Here is a 25216-nt window from a genome sequence, read left to right as displayed (position 1 = left end):
CTATTTTCTTGACACACAATGAGCCAACTGATATTGATCATTTCCTCTGATACTTGGCAAATTCTGTTTGGAATTTGCCATTTCCAAACAGAAGTTTCAAAATGGCAATTAAGAAAATGTGAGGGTTGCGAGTACTTCACTTTTTTTTTTTTCTGTTTTTGTCGACAGTGTGAGCTCTACCATTGGGTGGATCTGCTGGATCGCTTTGATGGCATTCTGTGCGATGCAGGCCAGACAGTGGAGAATATGTCATGGCTGCTCGTGTGTGACCGTCCAGACAATGGACAGCTCAAAGCCTTGCTTTTGGCAGTGCTCAACTTCACAGCTCTACTCATCGAGTACAGCTTCTCTAGACATCTCTACAGTTCCATAGAGGTGGGCTCATACACTTTGGACCATTATGTTTTTTTTTTTCTTTCTTCTTCTTTCCATCTCAGAAGAAAAAAGTGACACCATGTGCTAACTACCTCCCTCTGTTATCTCTGCTCTCCCTCCTTTTGCAGCACTTAACCACCTTGTTAGCATCATGCGACATGCAAGTGGTCCTGTCTGTGCTGAACCTACTGTACGTGTTCAGCAAACGCTCCAACTATATCACAAGACTTGGATCTGATAAAAGAACACCTCTCCTGGCTCGCCTACAACACCTGGCTGAGGTTTACGCAATGATGCTCCATTTCTCATCATCATCAGTCTAGCTGTCATTCTTTTGGGGAATCGAAACTTACATTATTTGTTTCCTACAGAGCTGGGGAGGGAAGGAAAATGGCTTTGGCCTGGCTGAATGCTGCAGGGATCTCACTATGACGGTATAAATGCTTATACAGTGATGCTCAGTTACTAACTATGTAGACAATGACTGTTAGTATGATTACTAGCAGTGTTTGTTTATAGTAATCATGTACTTCTATTTGTATGTTTATGGACAGAAGTATCCTCCAAGTGCCACCACACTGCACTTTGAGTTTTACGCTGAACCGGGCCCAGAGGTCAAAGTGGATAGAAAGGTAAAAGGTCAAGCAGTCATATTTAATTCAACTAGAGGATATTCAACTAATATATGACCTTAGGTTTTATGTAATTGTTCTGAATTTTTACTTTTTTCAGCAGACAAGTAGTAACACACTACACTATATTCACATCGAGCAGCTTGACAAGGTACTGTTATAATGGAATTGATACGGTTTATAAAGACAACGAGATTTCGCTTTTACACTTGGTATGTTGTGCTTGTTAGATTTCAGAAAGTCCGTCTGAAATCATGGAGTCACTGACCGTGATGTACAACATCCCTAAAGACAAGCAGACACTTCTGTTCACGCACATTCGTCTGGCCCATGGTTTCTCAAATCACAAAAAGAGGTTGCAAGCTGTGCAGGCCCGACTACATGCCATTTCTATACTGGGTGAGTAGAAGCATCATTTCTGGGGGAAAAAAGGCATATTTTTCTGCAGTTATTCCATTCTTAAGTTCTCTATTTGCTTTCAGTGTATTCAAATGCACTTCAAGAGTCAGCCAACAGTATTTTGTATAACGGCTTGATAGAGGAGCTGGTGGACGTCTTACAGATTACAGACAAACAGCTTGTGGTAAGAAAGTAGTTGCTTTTTCTGCTCGATGACTGCCAGCTTTCTTTTGCACAGAAAGAGATACCAAAATTGCTTTCAGATAATTTGATGTTCCTTGGTGTAGTTCCCCCCACCCTTATATTTATGTCTTTTATGCTTTATTGGATTTTGTTTCAGGATATCAAAGCAGCATCTCTGCGCACTTTAACATCAATAGTCCATCTGGAGAGGACACCCAAGCTTTCAAACATCATCGACTGCACGGGCACAGCGTCCTATCATGGCTTCTTGCCTGTGTTGGTGCGCAACTGTATACAAGCAATGATTGGTGAGGATTTTTTAAATATAGAATTTTAAAATGTTTTCTTAAGAGATGCTTTTACGTTTTGCAGTTTTAATAAAGCTACTTTTATCCCTGTGTTTATATCTGAGTGAAACGTCTCCCGATTTGGGGTGTGTGTGTGCGTGTCGCATCACCAGATGGGGGGCAGCAGCAGCAAACTCACTAAATCCACAATATTCCATGTTTGAATTCAATTACAATTGTATTACTCAATTGTGTGGCTGAGTAATTTATCTTTATCTTTTTTCTGCATTGCCTTTGAATTTTCACAGCTCTTTTCTGGTATAGAAATTATTTACTCAATTGTTTGTTTAAAAATTATTTCTTTAATTAATTTCATCAATTCACTGAAAAGTTGATCTGAAAAAGAAATGAATTGTGCTTTGTGACTTTGTCTCTAGTCTGTATTCTAAGCTAAATTAAATGAAATGACTCGGTTGGACATTTGGCTCTGACTTGTTGAAATTTTGTTTTCCAAGATCCTTCCATGGAACCGTACCCGCACCAGTTTGCCACAGCGCTCTTCTCATTCCTCTACCACCTGGCTAGCTATGATGCTGGAGGCGAAGCCCTTGTTTCCTGTGGCATGATGGAAGCCCTTCTGAAGGTACATTCACATCATAATAATGGACATTCATGAATTGAAGTTTTCACTTTGAGCAAATTGATTACTAATTTTCATTTATGTCTCAGGTGATCAAGTTCTTGGGCGATGAGCAGGACCAAATCACCTTTGTGACACGAGCAGTACGGGTTGTGGACCTCATCACCAATCTTGACATGGCTGCCTTTCAGTCCCACAGCGGCCTTTCCATCTTCATTTGCAGGCTAGAGGTGAGTTATACAAATTGAGTTTCTCTTTAGTTCTGATCCAGCTGCACTTCCATGCTGTCATTACTCACCAAGTTACTGTCTCCCTGTAGCACGAGGTGGACTTGTCGCGGAAAGAGTGCCCTTTTGTCATCAAGCCAAAGATCCAGAGGCCTAGTGCAACTGTGGAGTCTGAGGACATGGACACAGACATGGAGCGTAAGTTGGAACTCATGGACTTATCAAACTTTATATCTTTGTACTAAAACCTGAACTCGGAATTATATAAACAAACACTACAAGAGGGTTAAAAAGAGAAAAGTGAGACTGTTCATCTGATAGAGAGGAGACGCTAGTTAGAATCTGGTGCTGAAGAAAATAGGATGGAATCCACAAATGTACCCAACCTTCAGGTCATTGGGAAACACGATTCAATCCTGATGTTTACTCATGTCTTTAGTTTTAGTCATCCACATTTATTATCGGTCGCATCCATTGATGAGCCTAATGTGCCCTGTGTGAATAATCTTTTGTTTTTGGTATGTTGGAACTATTTTCTTGGGATACCAATGAGGAAATTAAAACCTGTCATTCATCTGTTCAACAACTGTCTGTCCATATGTTTTTAAGTTATCATCTTAAAACCTAGTTTGAGCTCGTTTGTTACAAAATAATTATTGTTCAAGACTGCTTCCATAACAACAAATAATTGGTCTTTTCTGCTGTACTGAACTCTCAGTTCACTGAATCTGAATCCATTGGAAGATTCTTAGAAAGGGATGACTAATGGGAATCTTTATCTTTCATATCTGCAGTAATCATGAGATGTAAATATATCTTATGCTTACTGAGGTTTCACTTTTGCTACAAAGTGAAACCTCAGTAGTTTTTGAGGTATGCTCTACAGCTGGTTAGTTTTTAATGTAATGGGAAATGCCCAATTATTAGTTAGTGCAACGATTATTTTGTAAATCTATGTAGATGCGTGTAAGCATAAATAGTTTTTCATTTATTTTTTTTTAGTATTATGAAATTAAAAACACTCGCTGATTTTTTATTTATTTATTTATTTTTTTTATATGACATGATTAATTCACAATAGTGTCAGAAGTTGCCATGGAGAGCAGCCCTGGACCATCAACATCTTCTGGCTCCAGACCGGAGGTCGATCACCGAGCACAGAGCAGTTCTTCTAACACGCCTCGCACAGGTAAACGACACACTCATAAAAATGCATAATAATAATAAAAAACCACAGCTATGGCTACTGTTTCACCACAATGATGATATTCCTGTAGGCATGCAGTGTATCCCGCAGAGGGCCGCTCTGTTGAAGTCGATGCTAAATTTCCTGAAGAAAGCCATCCAGGATCCTGCCTTCTCTGATGGCATTCGTCATGGTAGGTTGTTGACAAGATCTCTCTCATGATTTATAATAGGTTGCTTTGTTTGTTTGTTTTTTGTTCTTTTCCAAAAGATTTTCCTAAAAGTCTGCACATTTCAACCTTCATGTCTGCTGTTAATTGCATTTTTTTCTGTGGGTTTAGTAATGGACGGGTCCCTGCCTACCTCACTTAAACACATCATCAGTAATGCGGAATACTACGGCCCCTCATTGTTCCTCCTGGGTATGTACACAGTAGCCCTTCAATTGTGTAAGCTTACTTGAATTTAGGTGCATTTTATATTTAGATGTTTTAGCATCTAAATATATTGTCACTCATTTCAATAGGTTTTTTTTTTGGTTTTTTTTGTTTTTTGCTGTCCTGGGTTATAATTTTCTTTTTTCGCTTCCACCTTGTGCCCTTAGCGACAGAGGTGGTGACGGTTTTTGTGTTCCAGGAGCCATCCCTGCTCTCCTCCCTGCAGGATAATGGTCTCACTGACGTCATGCTGCATGCCCTTCTTATCAAAGATGTGAGTTTCCAACACTTGTGTTCTAGGACCTTTTCCCTGATGGATTCTGATATATTTTTATCCAGCTGTCAGTATTACTGTTCTGGCTGAACTGCTTTATTTGCTGTAGATGTCAATAAAAACGAGATTTGGTGGAAACAGTGACCACTTTTTTTTATGGATTATGAACATAATAACAAAGGGAATAATTAAAATTTGCTTATGTAAAAATAAAACGCTAAAGGTAAATGTATCATTCTGTTTACTCAGGTTCCTGCTACCCGTGAGGTGCTGGGTTCTCTCCCTAATGTGTTCAGCGCTCTCTGCCTGAATGCCAGAGGTCTGCACTCTTTTGTTCAGTGCCAGCCTTTTGAGCGCCTCTTCAAAGTGCTTTTGTCCCCGGACTACCTGCCTGCCATGCGGCGGCGACGTAGCTCTGACCCTTTGGGTGAGTTTCCTGACTGTGCCATTTGCCACATGCTCTCTTTCGGAAGATATTTGAATACATAATATTCTACCTTTTTTCTTTTTCTTTTTTTTCTGCTTTAGGTGACACTGCATCTAATTTGGGCAGTGCTGTGGATGAGCTCATGAGGCACCAGCCCACTTTAAAAACAGATGCAACTACTGCCATCATAAAGGTAGATATGGTTTTTTTTATCTAAAATCACTTCTTAAGTGTGACCAAATCAAACTCTGCAACGGTATTGAAGCTGAATTAACTCTGCAGTTGCTGGAGGAGATCTGCAACTTGGGTCGAGCCCCAGAGTACATCTGTCAGAAACCATCTATCCAAAAAGCAGATGGCACCGTGGCAGTGCCACCTGCGCGCTCCAGTCACGCTGCCGAAGAAGCTTCAAGCGAAGATGAAGAGGAAGAAGAGGCCCTCCACACGTTCAGCCAACAGCAGGGGGAGCCAGAGAGCAACAGACAGTCAGTGCCACTTGAACTGTATGACTCTGCGTTCATAACACAATAGAACAAAATGACTCTTTGAAGATGTTTGTGTCCATTTATTTTACTGAATGCTACAGGGCTGAAATTTCAATGATGGGACTCTTTTTGCAGGGTTGTAGGGACGGAGGAACGGATACCAATTCCTCTGATGGACTATATTCTTAATGTGGTGAGCATTTCTCTGACTGTTATGTAGTTTATTCTTGCTAGAAGATTTAAGCAATAGTTAAAATGTGTTAAGCTGGACATATAACAATGTTTACAAGTATTTCTTCTAATTGTTAATCATTTCGACTGAATAAAAATGTCCAATAGACAATTTTGAAAGTCATCGTCACAAATGTCAAAGGCATTTTCATTTGAAACATGTTAATTTGCCTTTGTAAATGCATCACTTTACTATGCATGTTTGATTTTTTTTTTAATTTTTATTTTTTAGATGAAGTTTGTGGAATCCATACTGAGCAACAACACCACAGACGACCACTGTCAAGAGTTTGTCAATCAGAAGGGATTGCTGCCGTTGGTCTCTATTTTGGGCCTCCCCAACTTGCCCATTGATTTCCCCACCTCTGCAGCCTGCCAAGCTGTGGCTGGTGTCTGCAAGTCCATATTGGTGAGCTAGCAAACAGATTGTGATGCGTTTTGTTTTTTTTTCCAGATGTGTTCTTTAGGGTGAAAAACCATAAATTTTTCCTCTCTTCCTTACCCTTAGACTCTCTCACATGAGCCCAAAGTCCTCCAGGAGGGCCTGTGCCAACTGGACAGTATTTTAACATCTCTGGAGCCACTTCATCGTCCAATAGAGATGCCCGGTGGGTCGGTGCTTCTCAGAGAGCTGGCCAACGCAGGCCATGTTACCGATGCCACACTGTCGGCGCGCGCGACACCCCTCCTGCACGCCCTGACTGCAGCCCACGCCTACATCCTAATGTTTGTCCATACATGCCGAGTCGGACAGGTATTTTTTGATTGGACATCGTTTGGGGGGGAAAGGTGGATTTCTGGAATGTTGAATTTGAGTACAAGTGTTTTTGTTCTCTCACAGAGTGAAATCAGAGCAATCTCGGTAAACCAGTGGGGCTCCCAGCTGGGGTTAAGTGTCCTGAACAAGCTGAGCCAGCTCTACTGCTCTTTGGTTTGGGAAAGTACCGTGCTGCTGTCCCTTTGCACTCCGAACAGGTTAGTGCCGCATTCTTTAAGCTTTCTGTTTTACTCTTACACCTGGCTGTGCTTATATCATCAATTATTGTGTGTCTGCCCCTACAGTCTGCCCCCGGGATGTGAATTCGGCCAGGCGGACATGCAGAAACTGGTACCCAAAGAGGAGAAGCCATCTGGCACTTCAGCAACAGCAGCGTCTGGATCCAGGAGAACTGGTAATGTCACCTTTAACTTGGTTTTTAACTCCTGTAATCTATCTGAATGCTCCTATAAACCTCAGTGCGTTTTATTCCATTTCAGCAGAAACCGACACTGTGTCTGTGGATTCAGCGGCTGGTGGTCTACTGGAAGGCATGTGTCTAGATGGAGACGCCTTGGCTCCTATGGAGACTGACGAACCCTCTGCATCAGATCCCAAGTCGAAGTCCAAACTTACCCCAGCCATGGCCACTCGCATCAAACAAATCAAACCTTTGCTGTCTGGTAGGTCAACTGTTAAAACACAAATAAGGTTCATAAAGCGTTTTTTTTTTTTCTTTTTTTTTCATGCTGCTATAATCGTCAAACTTCTTGTTCTTGCAGCATCATCCAGGTTAGGCAGGGCTCTGGCTGAACTCTTCGGCCTTTTGGTAAAACTGTGCGTAGGCTCCCCGGTGCGTCAGCGCCGCTCCCACCACGCCACCAGCACAGGCACCACTCCTACGCCTGCTGCTCGGGCGACGGCCTCTGCCCTCACCAAACTTCTCACCAAAGGTCTGAGCTGGCAGCCCCCTCCGTACACACCCACGCCACGGTTCAGGTAGGAAGAAACTACTGCCCCCGTTTCCTGTATTACTTTGCACCTTAGAGATGCAGAGATTGTAACTCTGTTTGTCTCGGCAGGCTGACCTTCTTCATCTGCTCAGTGGGTTTCACATCTCCCATGCTGTTTGATGAAAGGAAATACCCCTACCATCTCATGCTGCAAAAATTCTTTTGCTCTGGAGGACATGATGCTTTATTTGAGTAAGTTCTGCCAAATGTTGTGACATGTTTAGATCAATATTGCCTTTATTTGGATGATGATACAACATGCTGTCTGTTGTGGCATTTTTTTGTATAGTTACAAAAAAAAAAACCTGATCTAAATTTCCAAAGTGGTGATTCTAAGAATATTCTTGTATGTTTTTTCTTATTTTTTTGTCATTAAATCTCCTCCTCATTGCAGGACATTTAACTGGGCTCTGTCAATGGGTGGGAAAGTACCTGTGGCCGAGGGGTTGGAACACACAGATCTCCCAGATGGGACGGGGGAGTTCCTGGACGCCTGGTTAATGCTGGTGGAGAAAATGGTTAATCCAAGTACCGTGCTGGACTCTCCTCACTCCCTGCCTGCTAAAATGCCAGGGATCACTCCCACCATGCCCCAGTTCAGTGCGCTGCGCTTCCTAATAGTCACCCAAAAGGTCAGTATACGAGTAGGACTGACATTTTGAGTTTTTCTAGTTGGTATTTAGTGGCATCAATAATTTAATACATGGTTCATCCCTCAAAATACTGAGTCAAATCAGGAACTGTTAGTTTTTTTTTTATCTTGCCTTATAGAAAGTCATATTCTTGAGCAGGTAAAATGTTTTCCTTTTTCTTTTTTTTTACTCCTTTTACTTTTTTCACCTAATGGACAGTAAGAAAAACACAGGCAGCTTTTCAATTCTAATTTTAGATATCGATTTCCCTTTTTTGTAATGGGACCCTTAAATCTGAACTTGCAGTGGGAGAGGATGTACCTTTGATAAAGGACTGTTAATTTTATTTTCCTTAGTTGTTTGAATTTTAGAACAAAAGGCTGAAAATACTGGGTGCAGAACAGTTTACTCTATTAACAACATGTTTTAAGGGCAGTTAAGTTTTATTTGGTTCTGAGGCCCAAACAGGAGAAAGTCTAGAGAGCTTGAATTGACTTTCTTATTCTTTAAGTAGCTTGTTATCCTTTAATACCAGGAACTAAGTCTTTTCTTTGTTTTTTTTTTTTTTTTTTCTCCCCCTCAGGCTGCATTCAGCTGCATCCGCAGTCTGTGGAACAGGAAGCCACTAAAGGTGTACGGAGGCAGGATGGCTGAATCTATGCTGGCCATCCTCTGCCACATACTGAGAGGAGAGCCTGTTATCCAGGAGCGTCTGGCCAAGGAGAGAGAGGGCACGACTCGCCCAGATGAAGAAGGGACCTCCACTAGTTCTTTGGCGCCCAGCGGACCCCCGGGAGGATCATCGACCAGTGCCGAAACGTCAGCAGCAACTGGAACTCCTTCTGGAGCTCCAGCTGTAGGATCGGCTGACGATTCTACCATTTCCACTCCTCGACATGAGCCTCAAGTCAATCAGGCTCAACTTACACAGGTACTGCTTTTCCATTTTAACTGAAGCTTTGTGCCATTTCTTATTTTGTTTTTGCTGGATATGAATCAACCAAATTCTAGTGACATATTTTTGATTCAGTCAGGAGAGTTTGTAGCAGATGGACAAATTCAGACTTTTTCTTCCTTAAAGTTCATGTGCATAGTTTGCAAATAGTCTCACTTCAAAAATAAGCTATAATAATGCCATTATCCTTTATATGTCCACTGCTTTAAAAAAAAAAAAAAAATTGACACACTTCATATTTTTTTCTTCATATTATTAGATTTTTATTGCTTATGACTTTATTTCTGTGCTGAAGTGGAGAATAAACACGGTTGTGTTGGGTTTTAGCTCATGGACATGGGGTTTTCGAGAGAGCATGCCATGGAGGCCCTACTCAACACCAGCACTATGGAACAGGCCACTGAGTATCTGCTGACACATCCTCCTCCCCTTCTCGGTGGAGCAGTAAGGGTAAGACATCACATGCAGACGCATAGAAATGTATTTTTCCTTAATTAGATGATCTGACATGGCTTTATTTAATCAGGACTTGACTATGTCTGAGGAGGACCAGATGATGAGGGCCATCGCCATGTCACTTGGGCAAGAGGTCAGCATGGAGCAGCGTTCTGACTCTCCTGAGGTTTGTCCGTTGTTTTCTTCTTCTCCCGAGAGGATCCAAAATCATCGGTGTGGTCTCAAACATTTTTTTTTGAACGAGTGGCGCTTGTTTCAGGAAGCAGCAAGGAGGCGTGAGGAGGAGGACAGGCGAGCGAGGGAGCGTGCAGAGGAAGAGGAGGCGCGCTGCTTGGAGCGCTTCATGGAAGCAGAGCCTCTGGACCCACAGGAGCTGCACTCATTCACGGACTCCATGCTTCCTGGCTGCTTCCATCTTCTGGATGAGCTGCCTGACACAGTTTACCGACTCTGTGACCTCCTGATGACGGCCATCAAGAGGAGCGGACCAGAGTACAGAGACCTCATCCTGGGTCAAGTTGTCGACCAGGTCAGTTGGTCAGCAGCCATTAAAATGACAGAATGCTGTGCAGTAAAGGGCACGTATGTTTTTTCTGAATAGAACAATCTGTTCTCTCCATCTTCAGCATAAATGCATTCAGGGAAAACATAATCCATCATGAACTTAAAGCTTACTTTATATTATGGTTCAAACATCTTGATATATTGAGTTCTGATCTTGATAAAACAAGTATGTATGTCAATACTGATCTGACTGTGTAAATGTAGGTGTGGGAGGCTGCAGACGTGCTGATCAAGGCCGCTGAGCCGTTGACTACCAGCGACACAAAGACCGTGTCTGAGTGGACCCGACAGATGGCAACACTCCCCCAGGCCTCGAAGCTGGCAACACGAATCCTGCTGCTCACGTTGCTCTTTGAGGTGCCAGAATTGAAGGTTTTAGCCATCAAATGTTATCAAGGGTCACTTTTTAATTTAGTTATTGATTTATTTCTGGCTAATGTCTTTCTCTATCTTCTTTTGTTTTTTCAGGAACTAAAACTCCTGGGTGCCAGAGTGGTGGAAAAAAGCGGCATTCTTGAGTTGCTGATTAAGCTCCTCGAGGTTGTGCAGCCCTGCCTGCAAGCAGCTAAAGAGCACAAAGACATCCAGACACCCAAGTGAGTTTTTTTTTTTTTTTTTCAATATATCTTAACAAAAATGCTAGACTAGACCTTATTGAAACCTTTAGCATGTTTAAAAATCCTTTCATAATTTCTAAAAATATTTTTTTCAGATGGATCACACCAGTGCTGCTGCTTATTGATTTTTATGAGAAGATGGCAGTCTCTTCAAAACGAAGGGAACAAATGAACAAGGTAGAAAACCAAGGTTTAGATTCCAGTGAATAAATGTTGGACTTGTTGCACTTAATTGGATGCTTATACCTTTTTTATTTATTTATTTATGTTTTTGAAAATGCTTTGATCCATGTTGTGACCTACACAATCAAGGATTTCACAATTGCCTTTACCGAATTAGCGTGAACAAAGAAGAACAAAAGCTTTGTGTGTCAGTATTGAGGTTCATGTCTGTGTATCGTTCTCCTGAAGCACGATGGTTGAATTTCTTTCTGCTTTTTCAGTATCTGCAGCCTAATGGAAATAACTGGCGGTGGTTTGATGATCGCTCAGGGCGTTGGTGCAGTTACAGCGCCTCCAACAACAGCACCATTGACTCTGCATGGAGGGCAGGGGAGAGCAGTGTCCGCTTCACAGCTGGACGACGGAGATACACTGTGCAGTTTAACACTATGGTGCAGGTGCGTGCATTTGTATTACTCTGCCTGTATAGCGTTCGGTTGATTGGCGCCTTTTATCTGACTGAAAGCGCTCTTTATTGGGCAGGTAAATGAAGAGACTGGCAACAGAAGGCCAGTGATGCTGACTGTCCAGAAAGTGCCTCGCATAACCAAGCCTTCCAAGGCTGGTAATGTTACGGACTCCGACAGAGAGGAGGGAGACAAAGCCAAAGTGGAAGAAAGCCAGACCAATGTGGACTCGGGAGCAGCTGTGGAGATGAGCGCTCCTAAAGACGACTCCGGCCATCTGAAAGAGATGTCCGACTACGCTCAGGGATCTGACATCGTCGTGAAGGGTCTGTCCGACGACATGACCACCGTTCTTATCCGGGCGTGTGTGAGCATGATCAGCGTTCCCGTTGACCCCGACACCCTTCACGCCACTCTGCGTCTCTGTTTGCGCCTTACTCGTAACCACCACTATGCAATGATGTTCGCCGAGCTGAAGAGCACGCGGATGATTCTGGGGCTGACCCAGAGTTCTGGCTTCAACGGCTTCACGCCGCTGGTGACTCTCCTGTTCAGGCACATCATAGAAGACCCGGCCACTCTGCGGCACACCATGGAGAAGGTCGGTTTTTCTCATCCGTGTAATTCTTATTGAAAATGAGAATACTAGCAGAAATTGCCAATTTTTTTATGCCAAAAAAAATATATATATATATATTTCTAATCTTTTAGGTGGTGAGGTCGGCTGTGACCAGCGGCGCAGGTAGCACCACCTCAGGTGTGGTATCTGGCAGTCTCGGTTCCAGAGAAATCAATTACATCCTCCGGGTCCTTGGGCCTGCCGCCTGTCGCAACCCGGAATGCTTTATTGAAACGGCCAGCAACTGCATCCGCATTGCACTTCCTGCACCCCGCGGAGCTGGGACCAGTAAGTCAGCAGACACAGCCATCCATTGAGTGAACAGATCTGAAAGTTTATATAGAAGGAAAATACTAAATCTGAATTCACTTAGCGCTCCATGTTTTATATATTTCAAATATTAACCTTTACTGCACATTTAAAATGCATTTCTTCTTTGCACAGCATCTGATGATGAATTTGAGAATCTTCGAATTAAGGGACCGAACGCTGTGCAACTAGTGAAGACCACTCCCCTGAAGCTGTCTCCTTTGCCCCCCATCCCTGACACCATCAAGGAGGTCATCTATGACATGCTCAACGCCCTGGCCGCCTACCATGCTCCTGAAGAACGTAAGACGTTTCCCTGACAGCCGTTGGTTTGGAGAGTCTGATATGCATTGTTGGCGAATTATGCTCAGCTATTTGTGTACACTTTTATGAAGCAGCTCATCTGTGTGTGTGTGTGTGTGTGTGTGTTACAGCTGAGCGGCCTGAGGAACGAGCTGCAGCTGCACCGAGCACTCAAGACCTCTGCCAGATGTTGCAAGATGTTGGTGATGATGTTTACCAGCAGTACCGCCTCACCCGGCAGGGGAGCGACTTTGACTCTCAGTCGGCTTTTCATATCAACGTGGGGCTCATTGAAAAACCTGTATGGGTTTGGACATTACTATTGACTTTTGTCATTAAAAGCTCTTCATCTTTTTCTTTCAGGCGCAAGTCTTTGCTGCCGACGGCGGTCCGGCTGAGTCGTCCCAGTCTGGCACCCCACAAGGTGAAGGTAATTTTTCTTCTTTCAATTATTTTTTTTCCCCCCCACTTACTCTTAGAAAGATGTGAAGGCTAGCTGATAAGCACACAGAGTTGAAATGCATAACATGGCAGCAGGGAGCATCAGAATAAATCTTTAAAAAGCTCAGACTTGTATTTATGTAGGGAAATAAAATGAGTCGCATTGTTTTGTCTTTAATCAGTCTGCCATCAATTTTAGCTTTTTTTTGTGAGTTTTGTTGTTGAGATTTTGTGTTTTTAAATATATTTGTTACATTTTATGTCTTATCTAATAAATCTCTCTGTAACTTCCTCAGCCTCCACACCAGAAGAGATGCGGGAGGAAAAGAAGGAACAGGAAGGTGAGAAGGGTGCCAGCTCTGAAGAGAGCAAAGCTGCTAAAGTGAAGGCAAGCAAGCCTCTTATGCCTACTTCCACCATCTTGAGGCTGCTAGCTGAACTGGTCCGCTCCTATGTGGGCATCGCCACTCTAATCGCCTCCTATTCCTACACTGCTGGACAATCTGAGCTCATAAAGGAGGCGAGTAACTACGGAAGATTTCATCAACTTTTTAAGAAGTCTTTTGCTGCCGACTTATTTTCTCGCCCCATGTTGACTTGGTTTTGTAACCTAACAGGATTGCAGTGTTCTAGCCTTTGTGCTCGACCACTTGCTGCCTCACACACAGAATTCGGAGGACAAGGACACTCCTGCATTGGCACGTCTCTTTCTGGCCAGCTTGGCAGCGGCCGGCACAGGCACAGATGCCCAGGTTGCTCTGGTGAATGAAGTAAAAGCTGCACTTAGTCGAGCCCTAGCAATGACGGAAGGTGCTGAAAAACATGCCAGGTAAATAAGTTTAATGTAGTTTATAGACAATGAGTACAACGTTATAGTCGTTGATCAGTTATCCATTGGATCTTTTCAATCTTGTTAATGTCCTGACTTGTTTCCTCAGGCTTCAGGCAGTGATGTGCATTATTAGCACCATCATGGAGTCCTGTCCCTCCACATCGACTTTCTACAGTACAGCAGCCGCCAAGACTCAACACAATGGCATGAACAATATCATCAGGCTCTTTCTTAAGAAAGGACTGGTCAATGACTTGGCACGCGTGCCTCACAGTCTGGATTTGTCCAGGTAAACTGTTAACCTATATTGTTTTATCAGAGTTCAAATTAAATGGAAGTTAACTGCATAAATTCAACTGTTAGATTTGAATTCTTAGTTACTAATTAAAATGTTCTTTTGTCATCCTTAGTCCCAACATGGCCAACACAGTGAATGCAGCACTGAAGCCTCTGGAGACTCTGTCGCGCATTGTTAACCAACCCAGCAGCCTTTTTGGAGGCAAAGGCGGCTCGAGCAAGAGCAAGACGGAGCATGAAACGGTGGGCACCGCCAGGGACAGCAACAGCAACACACAGGATCAAGGTACCTACCGGAAACCGATGAGGTTCTTTCCAACTCCACTGATCACCACGCACTTCCTTGATGTTCATACGTAAAATCTGATCCAGGAGAGTCGGGAGAAACGGAGCCAGTGGACGGCAGCCACAGGGTTCAGGGGGCGGACACTGACCTCATGGACGGAGAAGCAGAAGGAGACACGGTGGTCATCGCTGGACAGCCAGAGGTTCTCAGCACACAAGCTATGCAGGTAAAATATGATTGGATCTCATCTAAATATTTTGAGATTTTCATCTAAAAAAAATTAACACTACTTCAGTGATGTTGTCATGACGATTTCTTTTGTCCCGTGACTTAATTGTGTTTTTCTTCTTGTAGGTTGAAAATGAGTTGGTGGACCTTATTGATGAGTTATTGGAGAGAGATGTTGGTACTGCAAATAGTACAATTATAGGTAAATCAATCAAAATACATTAAGTGTGATTGTGATGTTTAATGTAGCTTATCTTGTGATAATGTAGAGTATCCCACTACCTCAGTTAGACTGATACAGGGCAAAATAAACTGCTTAGACATGGTGATTTTTTTTATATTTTTTTATTATTGGTATTGCTTTTGTTGCCCCATGTCTATAACTCCTCTTGTCTTTAATGCCAAATAGTTGGACGTAGCGGTGAGGATGAATCACAGGAGGATGTGTTGATGGATGAAGTTCCATCCAACATTAGCCAGGCGTCCACTCTTCAGGCTAACCGTGAAGGTATGTTGAGGACACATCAGTCAGCTGATTGTCATTTTTCATATTTCATTTCCATTTGTCAACATGGGACACTAAATACACAGTACGAAAACATTTTCTAGTTCATTTACATTAAAAAGGCATTCCATTTGTTGCCAAGTTTGGCCCTGAAAAACGACGACGATGACTAGAAAGATTAACACCCTGCTTACTGTGGCTGCTTTTATTGATACAGGAACTTTGTGTGTAACTTCCTCACTAGACTCGATGAACATTCTTGAACCAGAGGATGAGGAGCATACACAGGAGGAGGACTCGAGTGGGAGCAATGATGACGAAGACAGTCAGGATGAGGAAGAGGAGGAGGAGGAAGAGGAGGAGGAGGACCAGGTTTGGATGCATGCAGGAAAGTTTGTTCAAGGATCTAATGATGGTTGCTGCACGAGCTCATTACTGCTGCTGTCTCTTTAAGGATGACGAAGAAGGAGATGAGGATGATGACGATGAAGGGTCAGAGATGGAGCTGGATGAAGATTTCCCTGACATCAACGCCGCACCACACATCCGCTTCGAACGCTTCGACAGGGACGATGACCTCATCATAGAGTTTGACAACATGTTTTCCAACAACGGTTGGTAGAAATGATTACTTATTAAAATAGTCAATTTTTAAAAATTTTTCTATTTATCCCTTAATGTCCAAATAATTTTTTCAATCAAAACAAAATATTGAATAGTTTTTTTTGTTTTTTTTTCCCCCCCTCAACATTTTAAGAGATTTTGCCGGTGCTTTGACCTAATGCTCGCCGTGTCTTCTGCTCCTCCTCCAGCTGACATCCCTTCCTCCCCAGGAAACATCCCCAGCTCCCACCCTCTGATGGTGCGCCACGCTGATCACAGCTCCCTCACTCTAGGCGTGGCCGGCTCTAGCAGCCGCCTGGCGCAGGGCATGGGTCGCAGCCAGCGAACGCTTCGTCAGCTCACTGCCAACAGCGGACACACCATCCACGTCCACTACCCACATAACCGCCAGCCCAATCCTCCACTCATTTTGCAGAGGTGAAACGACGATGCTTCTGTGAAGGCGTGCTTCAGCTTTTTTTTGTTCTGGTAGTAATTAGAATATTTTATTCCCTCTTGTTATGTTTCAGACTGTTGGGCCCCAGTGCAGCAGCAGACATTCTGCAGCTGTCCAGCTCTCTGCCTCTGCAGTCCCGTGGCCGTGCCCGTCTTTTGGTTGGAAACGAGGACGTCCACATCATCGCTCGTTCCGATGATGAATTGCTGGATGATTTCTTCCACGAGCAAAGCAGCACTGGGGGACAAGCAGGTAAACATTACAATGAAGTCAAACCTAAAATCACTTTTCAACTGCGGGAACCCTTTCCAGGAACAAGTCAGTTTCCCCACAATTTACCTGGGTGCAAAAAAGGCTCTGCTAGCTAGCTAAGCATTTAATTTGGATATTTTATTTTCCCCAACAGCATTATGATTTAGTCATCTCAGTTCAAACTCATCTACAGCTTGTATTTTCTGTTAATTTTGTATAAATTGTCTTCTTATAACAATCAGTGAAGAGAGAGTCATGGTGGAAGATTTAAAACTGTTTGTCCTGAAGCACAAAGAAAAACAACCACCTGTCGATCATTATGGTTCAGATTAGAAAATGAGCCACAGTTCTGTCGAGTGTGAAGGACGTTTATGCTCTTTTCTTTACTCGTCTTTTAGGCTTCAATTACTAAATATCTGTGAGCGTTGTAAACGTTCCCGGCTTTGAATTTTTTTCAGTTCCATAGTGTCGATGCTTATTTCAAAAGTTAGATGGTTCTCTGAGACACAAGTCAAAACAAGCCATTTTGAAGTATATTGTTGTGCATGAAGTGCCATCATGTGTGTTTTATCTCTCTAGGTACTCTCTCAAGTATTCCCACTGCCTTAACCAGATGGACAGACGAGTGCAAAGTGCTCGATGCTGAGAGTATGCATGACTGCGTAGCAGGTAAACCAATTTTAAACACATTTCAACAACAATAAATAGTTAGACTTACCATTAAGAGCATTGTTTGGCTTTGTTTAGTTTGTTGACAACTGTGTTATGTTTCTTTTAATAAGAATTTAGTGGGACTTGATTCAAATTTTTGAGTTAATTGCAAAGTCTGTAATTAATTAAAATTAATTGCATTTTAATACAAAAAAATTAACCTGGGCAAAGAGAAGCAGCTTTGTCGTCCATTGTTGCTGTTTGCAGATATAGTTAGTGCAACATATTAATTAATAAACGCAATTAATTGCATTAATATTTGTGCAATTAATGAATAAAAGTTTAAAGTCAAAGTGCCAGACTTTGTGTTTACTAAATAAACCGGATGTGAAAGACTAGTTCCTCTTCATAAAACAATTTTTCTGCAAGATCCTAAAATGTCCTGAATTGTTTAACAATCCTACTTTTAGGCTTAAGTGCTGCCAGATTTTCCGTACTGGATATGAAATGACATTAAGTTAAATATGTACATTCATTTGTCGTTTTATGATTTGCAGTTTTGAACTTTTTGGGAGGGGGGATCAAAACGTACTGACTTTCTACTACCTGCTATTCATTATGGGAAGGTTTATTTTTAAAGAGGTTTGGCTTGAACAACATTTTGCGACCCATAGTAATTAATTGAAACAATTAATGTGGCTCACTTTATAGTTTTGTATAGTGTTGACCACCTTTAAGCTGCAACCACAACAAAATTGTTTCACTAACTCCTCCCGTCTAGTCCAACTAATTTCTTTTTTTGTGTGTGTGTGCGCGCTTTGTGTTCTTAGTGGTGAAAGTGCCGATCCTGCAGCATCTGGAGAGTCTAAGAGATGAGGAACTGGAAGAACGCAGGGAGAAGAGAAGAAGGCAGCTGGCCGAGGAAGAGGAATCCAAACAGAATGAGAGGAGGGCGTCTGGGGCAGAGCAAGTCAGGGATCAGAGCCTACAGGTTTGCAGAGAAATGACTATGTTGGTGGCGGAAGAATTTGTTCTAGGGGATTTTTTAGTGCCTTGTGTTAACCAGTTTTCGCATTCCAGAAGCCTTAGAACAGCTGAGAGGCCAGAAAGCATCCTCTCAGCTGTTTGTTGTTTTGTTTTTTTCCATTCGTTTGTTCCTTGCAGGACTTGCTTGATTTGCGGTTTTGGTTTTTTGTTGTTGTTCTTTTATTTTTTTATTTTTTTTTTTTAGGACCTTGGTTTTTAAAAAAAGTTTTCGGGGCTTTTTACTGTTGCTTTGAAATTAGTATGGAACAGCTCAAATTCCAAATGTGAAAGAAAATGCAACCAGCATATAGCAATGATAAATGGCCCATTTGCTGCAAGACTGTTCTAAAGATACAGATTTATTCTAGGGTTTATAGTGAGTTGATTTAAAATATGGATTTTAGTCGATTGTTTGGAAGAACTAACATTTAGCTTTTGGATGTTTTTTTTGTCCTTAGGGTTCTGGATTGGGGACAGTTAATGGTGCGGACAACACTGCAGGTACAGAGATTTGTAATGTGGAACACTTTTGTTTTTGTCATTTTTAAAAACGCTTTAATGAAAGGTACCAAGAAGAAGAAGGAACCCAGCTTCCAGTGCGTGCTGTGGGATGAGGTAGTAGTTTGTATAGTTTTAGGATCACACCAGATCTGGGAGATAACTATACAGTCTACTGTCTTTCTTATGGCCACGCCTAAATCATCTGGACATCTGTATTTGGAGCAAAAACATTTTGTTGTTCTCCTTTTGTAAAGCTCTTGCCAGATATTATTACATTTCAATGTTTGTGAAACATTTGTTCTTCATGCATGCAGATATTGGGGGTGACAATAAGGCGATCTTTAGTCTCTGTTGTGCCATAAAAGGAAGTTTTCATAGTTTTTCATCCACTCTTCGTCTTAGAGAATAAGGGTCACTTTCAGTCATTACAAAGTTGATCTGGATGATTATTTTTATTTTCTGGTAAAATCTGTCCATCCATAAAAGGTTTTTCATCACTCCTAGGGACTCCAATGAAAAACTACAAGTCGTTGTCCATGCATGCTTTGCTGCGACTGCCTGCACTGTGGTGAGGTAGTAAGTTGTGTTGTTGGATGGGATCAGGATTGTGTATCCCATACAGGAGATAACTATACAACTTACTTCCTTCCTCATTGGAGGCTGATGGCTTCTAGAAAATATTCATTGTGCTTTTGTGTGGATTTGCAGTCAGCTGCTTCTTCAAACATTTACATATATTTATTTCAGCTACTGTTTTTATATATGGCACCTGTTTATGAAAATGTTTTCACTAAGCATTGAAATATGGTGATTAGATGTGGTAGATGCACTTAAATGCTTAATTTAGTATGTGTAAAAAAAAAAACCTCTAGGAAGACCTGTTTTAACACTCTCTCCACCTGGATGTCACAGAGGGTGAGCAGGCTCAGGAGGGTCCGATGGCGTGCCTGGACACACCCAGGGTCTCAGAGGGCTTCCTCACTGCTCCCCCGTCTGGAGAGGTCACTCCCACCACCCCTGCTCCCCACGAACAGGCCCTGGTCTCCCTGGAGACCGCTATTAGTCAGCAAGTCCACCAGCCAATCGCTGACCTGCTCCTGGCTGAGACGCACGCCAGCTCACTGGCTGCTCTGGCCGGGGCTGGACTTCCCACCCTGTCAGAAAGTCAGAGACCAAACACCGAAGCAGAAGCGTCTCAGATGGAAATGTCCCCGGCTCCTACAACTGGTGAGAGAGTTGGAGGAGGAGGTGGTGGTGAAGGAGGAGCATTGGATGAAGGCAGGGAAGGTAGACTAACTTTAAACAGATCATTTACACAGTCGCCAACAACAAGGGCACATAAATACATTTGTTTCTGGAAACCTTTCTTCATGTTCTGAACCCAGAGAGGGAAGTTACAGGTCGCCCTTTTCTCTCCTCAGCCTCGCTAAGCCCGGATATCGTAGAAAGCACTGAGCCTGTAGCGGTTGGCGTGTCGCAGTTGGAAGGATCCCCCATGGACACCAGCAGCCCTGCATCTGCTACTCAGGAAGAAGCTGCTCCCAATCCTCCGCAGACCACCCAGCTGTCCCAGGAGTTATCTGGCAGCAGGGAGAGTGGGCTGACTGATCGGCAGACAGATGCAGAGACTGGGTACTGAAAACTGTATATTCCAGATCAAACACATTGCCTGTATGACTCATCCTTTGTCATTGTTGTTAAATTGCATTTTTACCAAGTGCACGATTATAATAAAAGTTTTACGTTTATCGCTTGTGTTTGATTTTGTATTGTTTTGGGTATTAACATTAAACCATGTCTTATTTTCTGTTGCTTTATCAGCTCCACGTCTGTTTCATCTCCTGGAGAGACGATGCCTCGGAGCGACAGTGCTGACAGCCAATCCCAGGCCATCCAAGAAGAGCCTCTCCCATCCACCAGCAACGATGAAGAGGATCCACTAGCTGGTAAAGATTTTAATACGTTTCAGTGCAGCCAATAGAAAAGGCTATTTTCTAAAATTTGGAACAATACAATGAATGAGTGGCCGTATATAATTTTTCAACTATTTGTTTCTGTGAGGCTTCGATTGTTTGCAGTGAAAACAAGATGAATTTTTAGTCACTTATGTTATCAATACAAAAAGTTACACAAAATTTAAAAAAAAAAAGAAAAAAAAAAAAAGAAAATATAAAATTTTAGAATCATGTTGTTGCTTTTTCTTTACAGGAATCAATTTGCCAGAAGGTGTGGATCCTTCTTTCCTCGCGGCCCTTCCAGAAGACATCCGTCGAGAGGTCCTTCAGAATCAGCTCGGCATCAGACCTCCTTCACGTCCTCCTGCTGCCACAACTCTACCGTCCTCTAACGCGCCTGTGCTCGGAGGCCCGGGGGTTACAGAGGTCAGCCCTGAGTTCCTGGCAGCGTTGCCTCCTGCTATTCAGGAAGAGGTGAGATTATGGAAGACCAAGAATTTACCTTCTGAGATGCAATTTTCCACCCAATCCGAGAGTCTGATTTTATTTTTTATTTTTTTGCCTTAGGTTCTTGCCCAGCAGCGAGCTGAGCAGCAGCGAAGGGAGCTAGCGCAGCAGCCTCCACAGGGAGACACTCCTCTGGATCCGGTCACTTTCATCCAGACGCTGCCCTCGGAGCTCCGGCGGAGCGTTCTTGAGGACATGGAGGACAGCGTGCTGGCTGTCATGCCGCCGGACATCGCTGCTGAGGCAGCCGCTTTGCGTAGGGAGCAAGAGGTGCGTCAGAGACAGCTCATGCACGAGAGGCTGTTCGGTCATAGCTCATCTTCAGCCCTTTCGGCCATCCTGCGCTCGCCCGCCTTCACCAGCCGGTTGGGAAGCAACCGAGGCGTCCAGTACACGCGTCTGGCTGTCCAGAGAGGAGGACCGTTTCAGATGGGGGGTGGAACAAACCACAGGTGTGGAAACATTTGGCTTTCTGCAATGCAAGATTTAGCATGAGATGCCTTAGAAACATTCATACTTTCTAAACCACGTGGCTATTATGTCTTCCCCAGACCGTCCAGTTCCAGCGTAGATTCTTTGTTGCGCCTTCGCGGACGATTGCTGCTGGACCACGAGGCGTTGTCCTGCCTGCTGGTTCTGCTGTTTGTGGACGAACCGAAGCTGAACACCAGCCGCCTGCACCGCGTGCTCAGGAACCTCTGCTACCACTCGCAGACCCGCGGGTGGGTCATCCGCAGCCTGCTGTCCATCCTGCAGCGCAGCAGCGAGAGTGAGGTCTGCCTGGAGACGGCGCGTCTGGAGGATTCCCGTGGAAAGAGGAGCAGCCAGGGGGCCTGCGGGGGAAAAGGTTCAGCCGCCTCTTCGTCATCGTCCTCCTTAGAGCTGCTGAACAGGGTGGAGTCTCGGAGCTCCAGCCAGCTCTCTTGGCTCTCCGTCTCTATGGATGCAGCTTTGGGCTGTCGGACAAACATTTTTCAAATCCAGCGGGCGTCAGGCAGGAAGCATGGCGACCGGCATTCAACCGGCAGCTCCACGGCATCTGGAGCACTAGGAGTACCGGGCGCCGCTGCAGGAGTCACGTGTGCAGCAGGGGGAGGTTCCACGGTTCACATCCACCCTCAGGCTGCTCCAGTGGTCTGCAGACATGTCCTGGATACACTAATCCAGCTAGCTAAGGTTAGATTTCCATTCATTAAATCAATAGCTCTTCATGTAAAATATTAGTTTATAATACTTCCTCATTCTTGTGTGTTTCTGCAGGTGTTTCCAAGCCATTTCACCCAGCAGCGATGTAAGGACATTTCAGCGGCTTCCTCTGATCTGGATTCTCGCCTTTGTACAGGTTCTTCTGGGGGAGGAAGCGGAGTTGGTAACTCCAGGTCAGGCTCTCAGTCTCAGAGTAACCCCAATACTCCGAACTCCCTGAGCTCCTCTATAGCGACTCCTCAGTCTTTAGGCATCTCCACAGATTTCTGGGATCTGCTCGTTAAGCTCGACAACATGAACGTCAGCCGCAAGGGGAAAGCCTCGATGAAGACTGTGCCCCTGGGCGGCGGCTCGGAGGCCGACGGAGCGCAGTTCAGTCTGGAGACGTCCCCTCTTGGCCAGCTGATGAACATGCTGTCGCATCCCGTTATCAGGCGGAGCTCCTTGCTCACCGAAAAGCTGCTGCGCCTTCTCTCCCTCATATCTATTGCCCTGCCCGACAACAAGGCAACGGAGGTGCCTGCTGCACACCCGACCCCACAGGCCGCCAACCCGAACATAGCTAGCTCAGGGTCCACAGTGTCGATCACGACACAGGGTCCAGCGTTGGTGGGCTCTGCTCATCCCATTGTGACGGCTCCGGCTGTCTCAGGAGGAGCCGTAGCCCAGGGAACCTCCTCAGGAACGAGCATAACCGTCTCACAGGCTTCTTCTACCACCATCTCTATACCACCATCCACTGGAATAACCTCTACAGGTAACCCACAAAGTACTCCAGTTTATCCACACATGGCTCTGCAACACATTTAGTCAGAAATTAGTTTGATGGACTTTTGGTGTGAAACATTTTGTAGGAAAGCAGAGGAGCTCTGTTGTGAGTACAGAGAGCGACAAGATGGCCTCTACAGGACTCACAGAGAAACAGCTTCAACTATCTGTGGAGGTATGACGAGATCTCATAATCCTGAATATTTGTTTACTGACTGGAAGTAAAGAGTAGAGATTCATTGAAGCCACAGATTACTCTGGAACCTCCTAAGAGTAGCAATAATAAGCTTGTTGTATTGGTTGAAAATATCATCTGAAAACCTGAAGCTGTCCCTGAAATGACTGTTATCTTGGCTCCTAAAATAATGACTTGTTTAGCCATTCACTGTATGTTTTTGCAGTTCTTACAATATTTATTGTCTCTTGTCTTTTGAAACAGTTTTCTGCCCAACACATCCCACTCTTTGTCTTTATGACAGAGATGTTAATCACTCTGTCAAAAACAACACAGCAATTCATCTACTTCCTTTCTCACTTGAAGTGTCATAAAGTTAGTTATAATACTGTGCTTAAAGTCATTGCAACCGAGGTTTAACATAGCAGTTTATGCTTAGTGCTTGCAATAATTAGGACTCTATACGGCTTACCTGATCTCTTAAAATCTTGATGGTTTGAACATGTTTCTCCTCCGTCTCTCCAAGGTGTTGACATCACACTCATGTTCAGAGGAGGGACTAGAGGACGCTGCTAACATTTTGCTGCAGCTATCTAGAGGAGACGGCTCCACCAGAGACACGGTGCTCAGACTGCTCCTTAGTGGAGCCAGACACCTCGGTTACACTCTATGCAAACAGATCGGTCAGTACTCACAAGTACTTCACACGTTTCATCCTTTCCTTGTTGATTGAAACGCCCATTTCTTTTCAAGCTTGCAACCTTGATTTTTTCTTTTTTTTTCCTTTTGTGTGTCTCAGGCACGTTACTGGCGGAGCTGAGAGAGTACAACTTGGAGCAGCAGAGGCAGGCACAAGCCGACTCCCATTCCCCAGACGCACCTCCAGAGGACACCTCCTTATCTGCCAGATTAAAGGGGAAGATGACCAGCAGGTGAGTATGTGATGTGTGTGTGTGTTGCACACCATCAATAGACCACAGAGGCGGTTTTAAAGTCGTATGAAACAAGCGTTTAGCATATTTTTGTCAGTTACTACATGGCTGTTTGTTACACACCTTATTATTGGTCGGCACACAGGTTCGATGGTTCGGAGAGTGTGGTGATTGTGGCTGCACAGAAGCGCACGCTGGGGGGACGCGAGTTGCAGCTCCCCTGCATGAGCTCGCTGACGTCCAAAACATCCACACAGAAGTTTTTCCTGCGAGTGCTGCAGGTGATTATCCAGCTGCGTGAGGACACACGGCGTGCCAACAAGAAAGCCAAACAGACAGGCCGGTTAGGTAAGACGATTTTCCCGACGCAGTCCCTTCGAGCTCGATGTGGAATATTTTCTGAACATAAACTAAAACCTGTCGTTTGCTCAAACGCCAGGCTCCAGCAGCCTGGGCTCAGCCAGCAGCATCCAGGCCGCAGTGCGGCAGCTTGAGGCTGAGGCCGACGCCATCATTCAGATGGTGAGAGAGGGGCAGCGTGCACGTCGGCTCCAACAGGCCCCCCCACCTGCCGCCCCTTCTGCATCTGCCGCTGGATCCTCAGTGGCTGCCCCCCATGCTCCCACTGGTGCTGCTCCCCCTACTGGCACGGCTGCTGCTGCCACGGTTAGCATGGCTGCACTGACAGCAGGCATATTCCTACTTACTTAACATTGCCTTTTATACAACCAAAGAACCTTTTGAGAAAACTAAAATCGCCAGATACATTGTGTGGTAGTGTAATCCTCGCTACTGTCATTATGTTGATAAATGCTTTTAAAAAGACTCTTTATTAGGCCTGTCACGATAACAAATTTTGCTGAGCGATTAATTGTCTAAAAAATTATTGAAATAGACGATAATATTGTCTCAAAACCTTTTGACACTGGTTTAATGGAAATTACGTAATAATGCATGC

At 44.0% G+C, this 25216-nt stretch overlaps 1 protein-coding gene across 15 annotated transcripts in view; it reads left to right on the top strand.

Annotated features, from left to right (window-relative positions):
* The window catches only part of huwe1 (HECT, UBA and WWE domain containing E3 ubiquitin protein ligase 1), a 39998-nt gene that overhangs the window by 8405 nt on the left and 6377 nt on the right, over positions 1 to 25216 (top strand). For 2 of the 15 annotated variants that reach the window (XM_016673642.1, XM_016673643.1), the window contains 66 exons: positions 169 to 375; positions 504 to 656; positions 747 to 809; positions 930 to 1007; positions 1108 to 1158; positions 1238 to 1406; positions 1490 to 1590; positions 1747 to 1897; positions 2392 to 2519; positions 2606 to 2746; positions 2836 to 2941; positions 3825 to 3932; positions 4021 to 4122; positions 4270 to 4350; positions 4533 to 4639; positions 4889 to 5066; positions 5168 to 5259; positions 5349 to 5569; positions 5687 to 5744; positions 6015 to 6191; positions 6291 to 6536; positions 6624 to 6757; positions 6845 to 6954; positions 7040 to 7222; positions 7322 to 7538; positions 7622 to 7744; positions 7947 to 8184; positions 8768 to 9115; positions 9467 to 9589; positions 9666 to 9761; positions 9855 to 10124; positions 10364 to 10531; positions 10628 to 10755; positions 10872 to 10953; positions 11220 to 11396; positions 11482 to 12006; positions 12117 to 12312; positions 12469 to 12636; positions 12768 to 12916; positions 13000 to 13066; positions 13374 to 13597; positions 13695 to 13906; positions 14016 to 14198; positions 14320 to 14492; positions 14579 to 14718; positions 14847 to 14922; positions 15130 to 15228; positions 15443 to 15597; positions 15680 to 15839; positions 16038 to 16266; positions 16359 to 16537; positions 17117 to 17206; positions 18019 to 18179; positions 18673 to 18715; positions 19628 to 20002; positions 20137 to 20347; positions 20537 to 20661; positions 20924 to 21144; positions 21238 to 21629; positions 21729 to 22353; positions 22438 to 23140; positions 23238 to 23326; positions 23853 to 24009; positions 24126 to 24258; positions 24404 to 24606; positions 24698 to 24924. In XM_016673642.1, coding sequence (XP_016529128.1) covers positions 169 to 375; positions 504 to 656; positions 747 to 809; positions 930 to 1007; positions 1108 to 1158; positions 1238 to 1406; positions 1490 to 1590; positions 1747 to 1897; positions 2392 to 2519; positions 2606 to 2746; positions 2836 to 2941; positions 3825 to 3932; positions 4021 to 4122; positions 4270 to 4350; positions 4533 to 4639; positions 4889 to 5066; positions 5168 to 5259; positions 5349 to 5569; positions 5687 to 5744; positions 6015 to 6191; positions 6291 to 6536; positions 6624 to 6757; positions 6845 to 6954; positions 7040 to 7222; positions 7322 to 7538; positions 7622 to 7744; positions 7947 to 8184; positions 8768 to 9115; positions 9467 to 9589; positions 9666 to 9761; positions 9855 to 10124; positions 10364 to 10531; positions 10628 to 10755; positions 10872 to 10953; positions 11220 to 11396; positions 11482 to 12006; positions 12117 to 12312; positions 12469 to 12636; positions 12768 to 12916; positions 13000 to 13066; positions 13374 to 13597; positions 13695 to 13906; positions 14016 to 14198; positions 14320 to 14492; positions 14579 to 14718; positions 14847 to 14922; positions 15130 to 15228; positions 15443 to 15597; positions 15680 to 15839; positions 16038 to 16266; positions 16359 to 16537; positions 17117 to 17206; positions 18019 to 18179; positions 18673 to 18715; positions 19628 to 20002; positions 20137 to 20347; positions 20537 to 20661; positions 20924 to 21144; positions 21238 to 21629; positions 21729 to 22353; positions 22438 to 23140; positions 23238 to 23326; positions 23853 to 24009; positions 24126 to 24258; positions 24404 to 24606; positions 24698 to 24924 — 11805 coding nt within the window. The remainder of the gene's footprint in view (positions 1 to 168; positions 376 to 503; positions 657 to 746; positions 810 to 929; positions 1008 to 1107; positions 1159 to 1237; positions 1407 to 1489; positions 1591 to 1746; positions 1898 to 2391; positions 2520 to 2605; positions 2747 to 2835; positions 2942 to 3824; positions 3933 to 4020; positions 4123 to 4269; positions 4351 to 4532; positions 4640 to 4888; positions 5067 to 5167; positions 5260 to 5348; positions 5570 to 5686; positions 5745 to 6014; positions 6192 to 6290; positions 6537 to 6623; positions 6758 to 6844; positions 6955 to 7039; positions 7223 to 7321; positions 7539 to 7621; positions 7745 to 7946; positions 8185 to 8767; positions 9116 to 9466; positions 9590 to 9665; positions 9762 to 9854; positions 10125 to 10363; positions 10532 to 10627; positions 10756 to 10871; positions 10954 to 11219; positions 11397 to 11481; positions 12007 to 12116; positions 12313 to 12468; positions 12637 to 12767; positions 12917 to 12999; positions 13067 to 13373; positions 13598 to 13694; positions 13907 to 14015; positions 14199 to 14319; positions 14493 to 14578; positions 14719 to 14846; positions 14923 to 15129; positions 15229 to 15442; positions 15598 to 15679; positions 15840 to 16037; positions 16267 to 16358; positions 16538 to 17116; positions 17207 to 18018; positions 18180 to 18672; positions 18716 to 19627; positions 20003 to 20136; positions 20348 to 20536; positions 20662 to 20923; positions 21145 to 21237; positions 21630 to 21728; positions 22354 to 22437; positions 23141 to 23237; positions 23327 to 23852; positions 24010 to 24125; positions 24259 to 24403; positions 24607 to 24697; positions 24925 to 25216) is intronic. The other 13 variants (XM_016673652.1, XM_016673648.1, XM_016673646.1 and 10 more) reach the window with 13 other exon arrangements.

This window comes from Poecilia formosa, unplaced genomic scaffold (genome assembly GCF_000485575.1).
Source record: "Poecilia formosa unplaced genomic scaffold, Poecilia_formosa-5.1.2 Scaffold80, whole genome shotgun sequence".
In the NCBI taxonomy this organism is placed as follows: Eukaryota; Metazoa; Chordata; class Actinopteri; order Cyprinodontiformes; family Poeciliidae; genus Poecilia; species Poecilia formosa.
The sequence above is the reverse complement of the archived record's forward strand: the minus strand, read 5'-3'. Positions and strand labels throughout refer to the sequence as shown.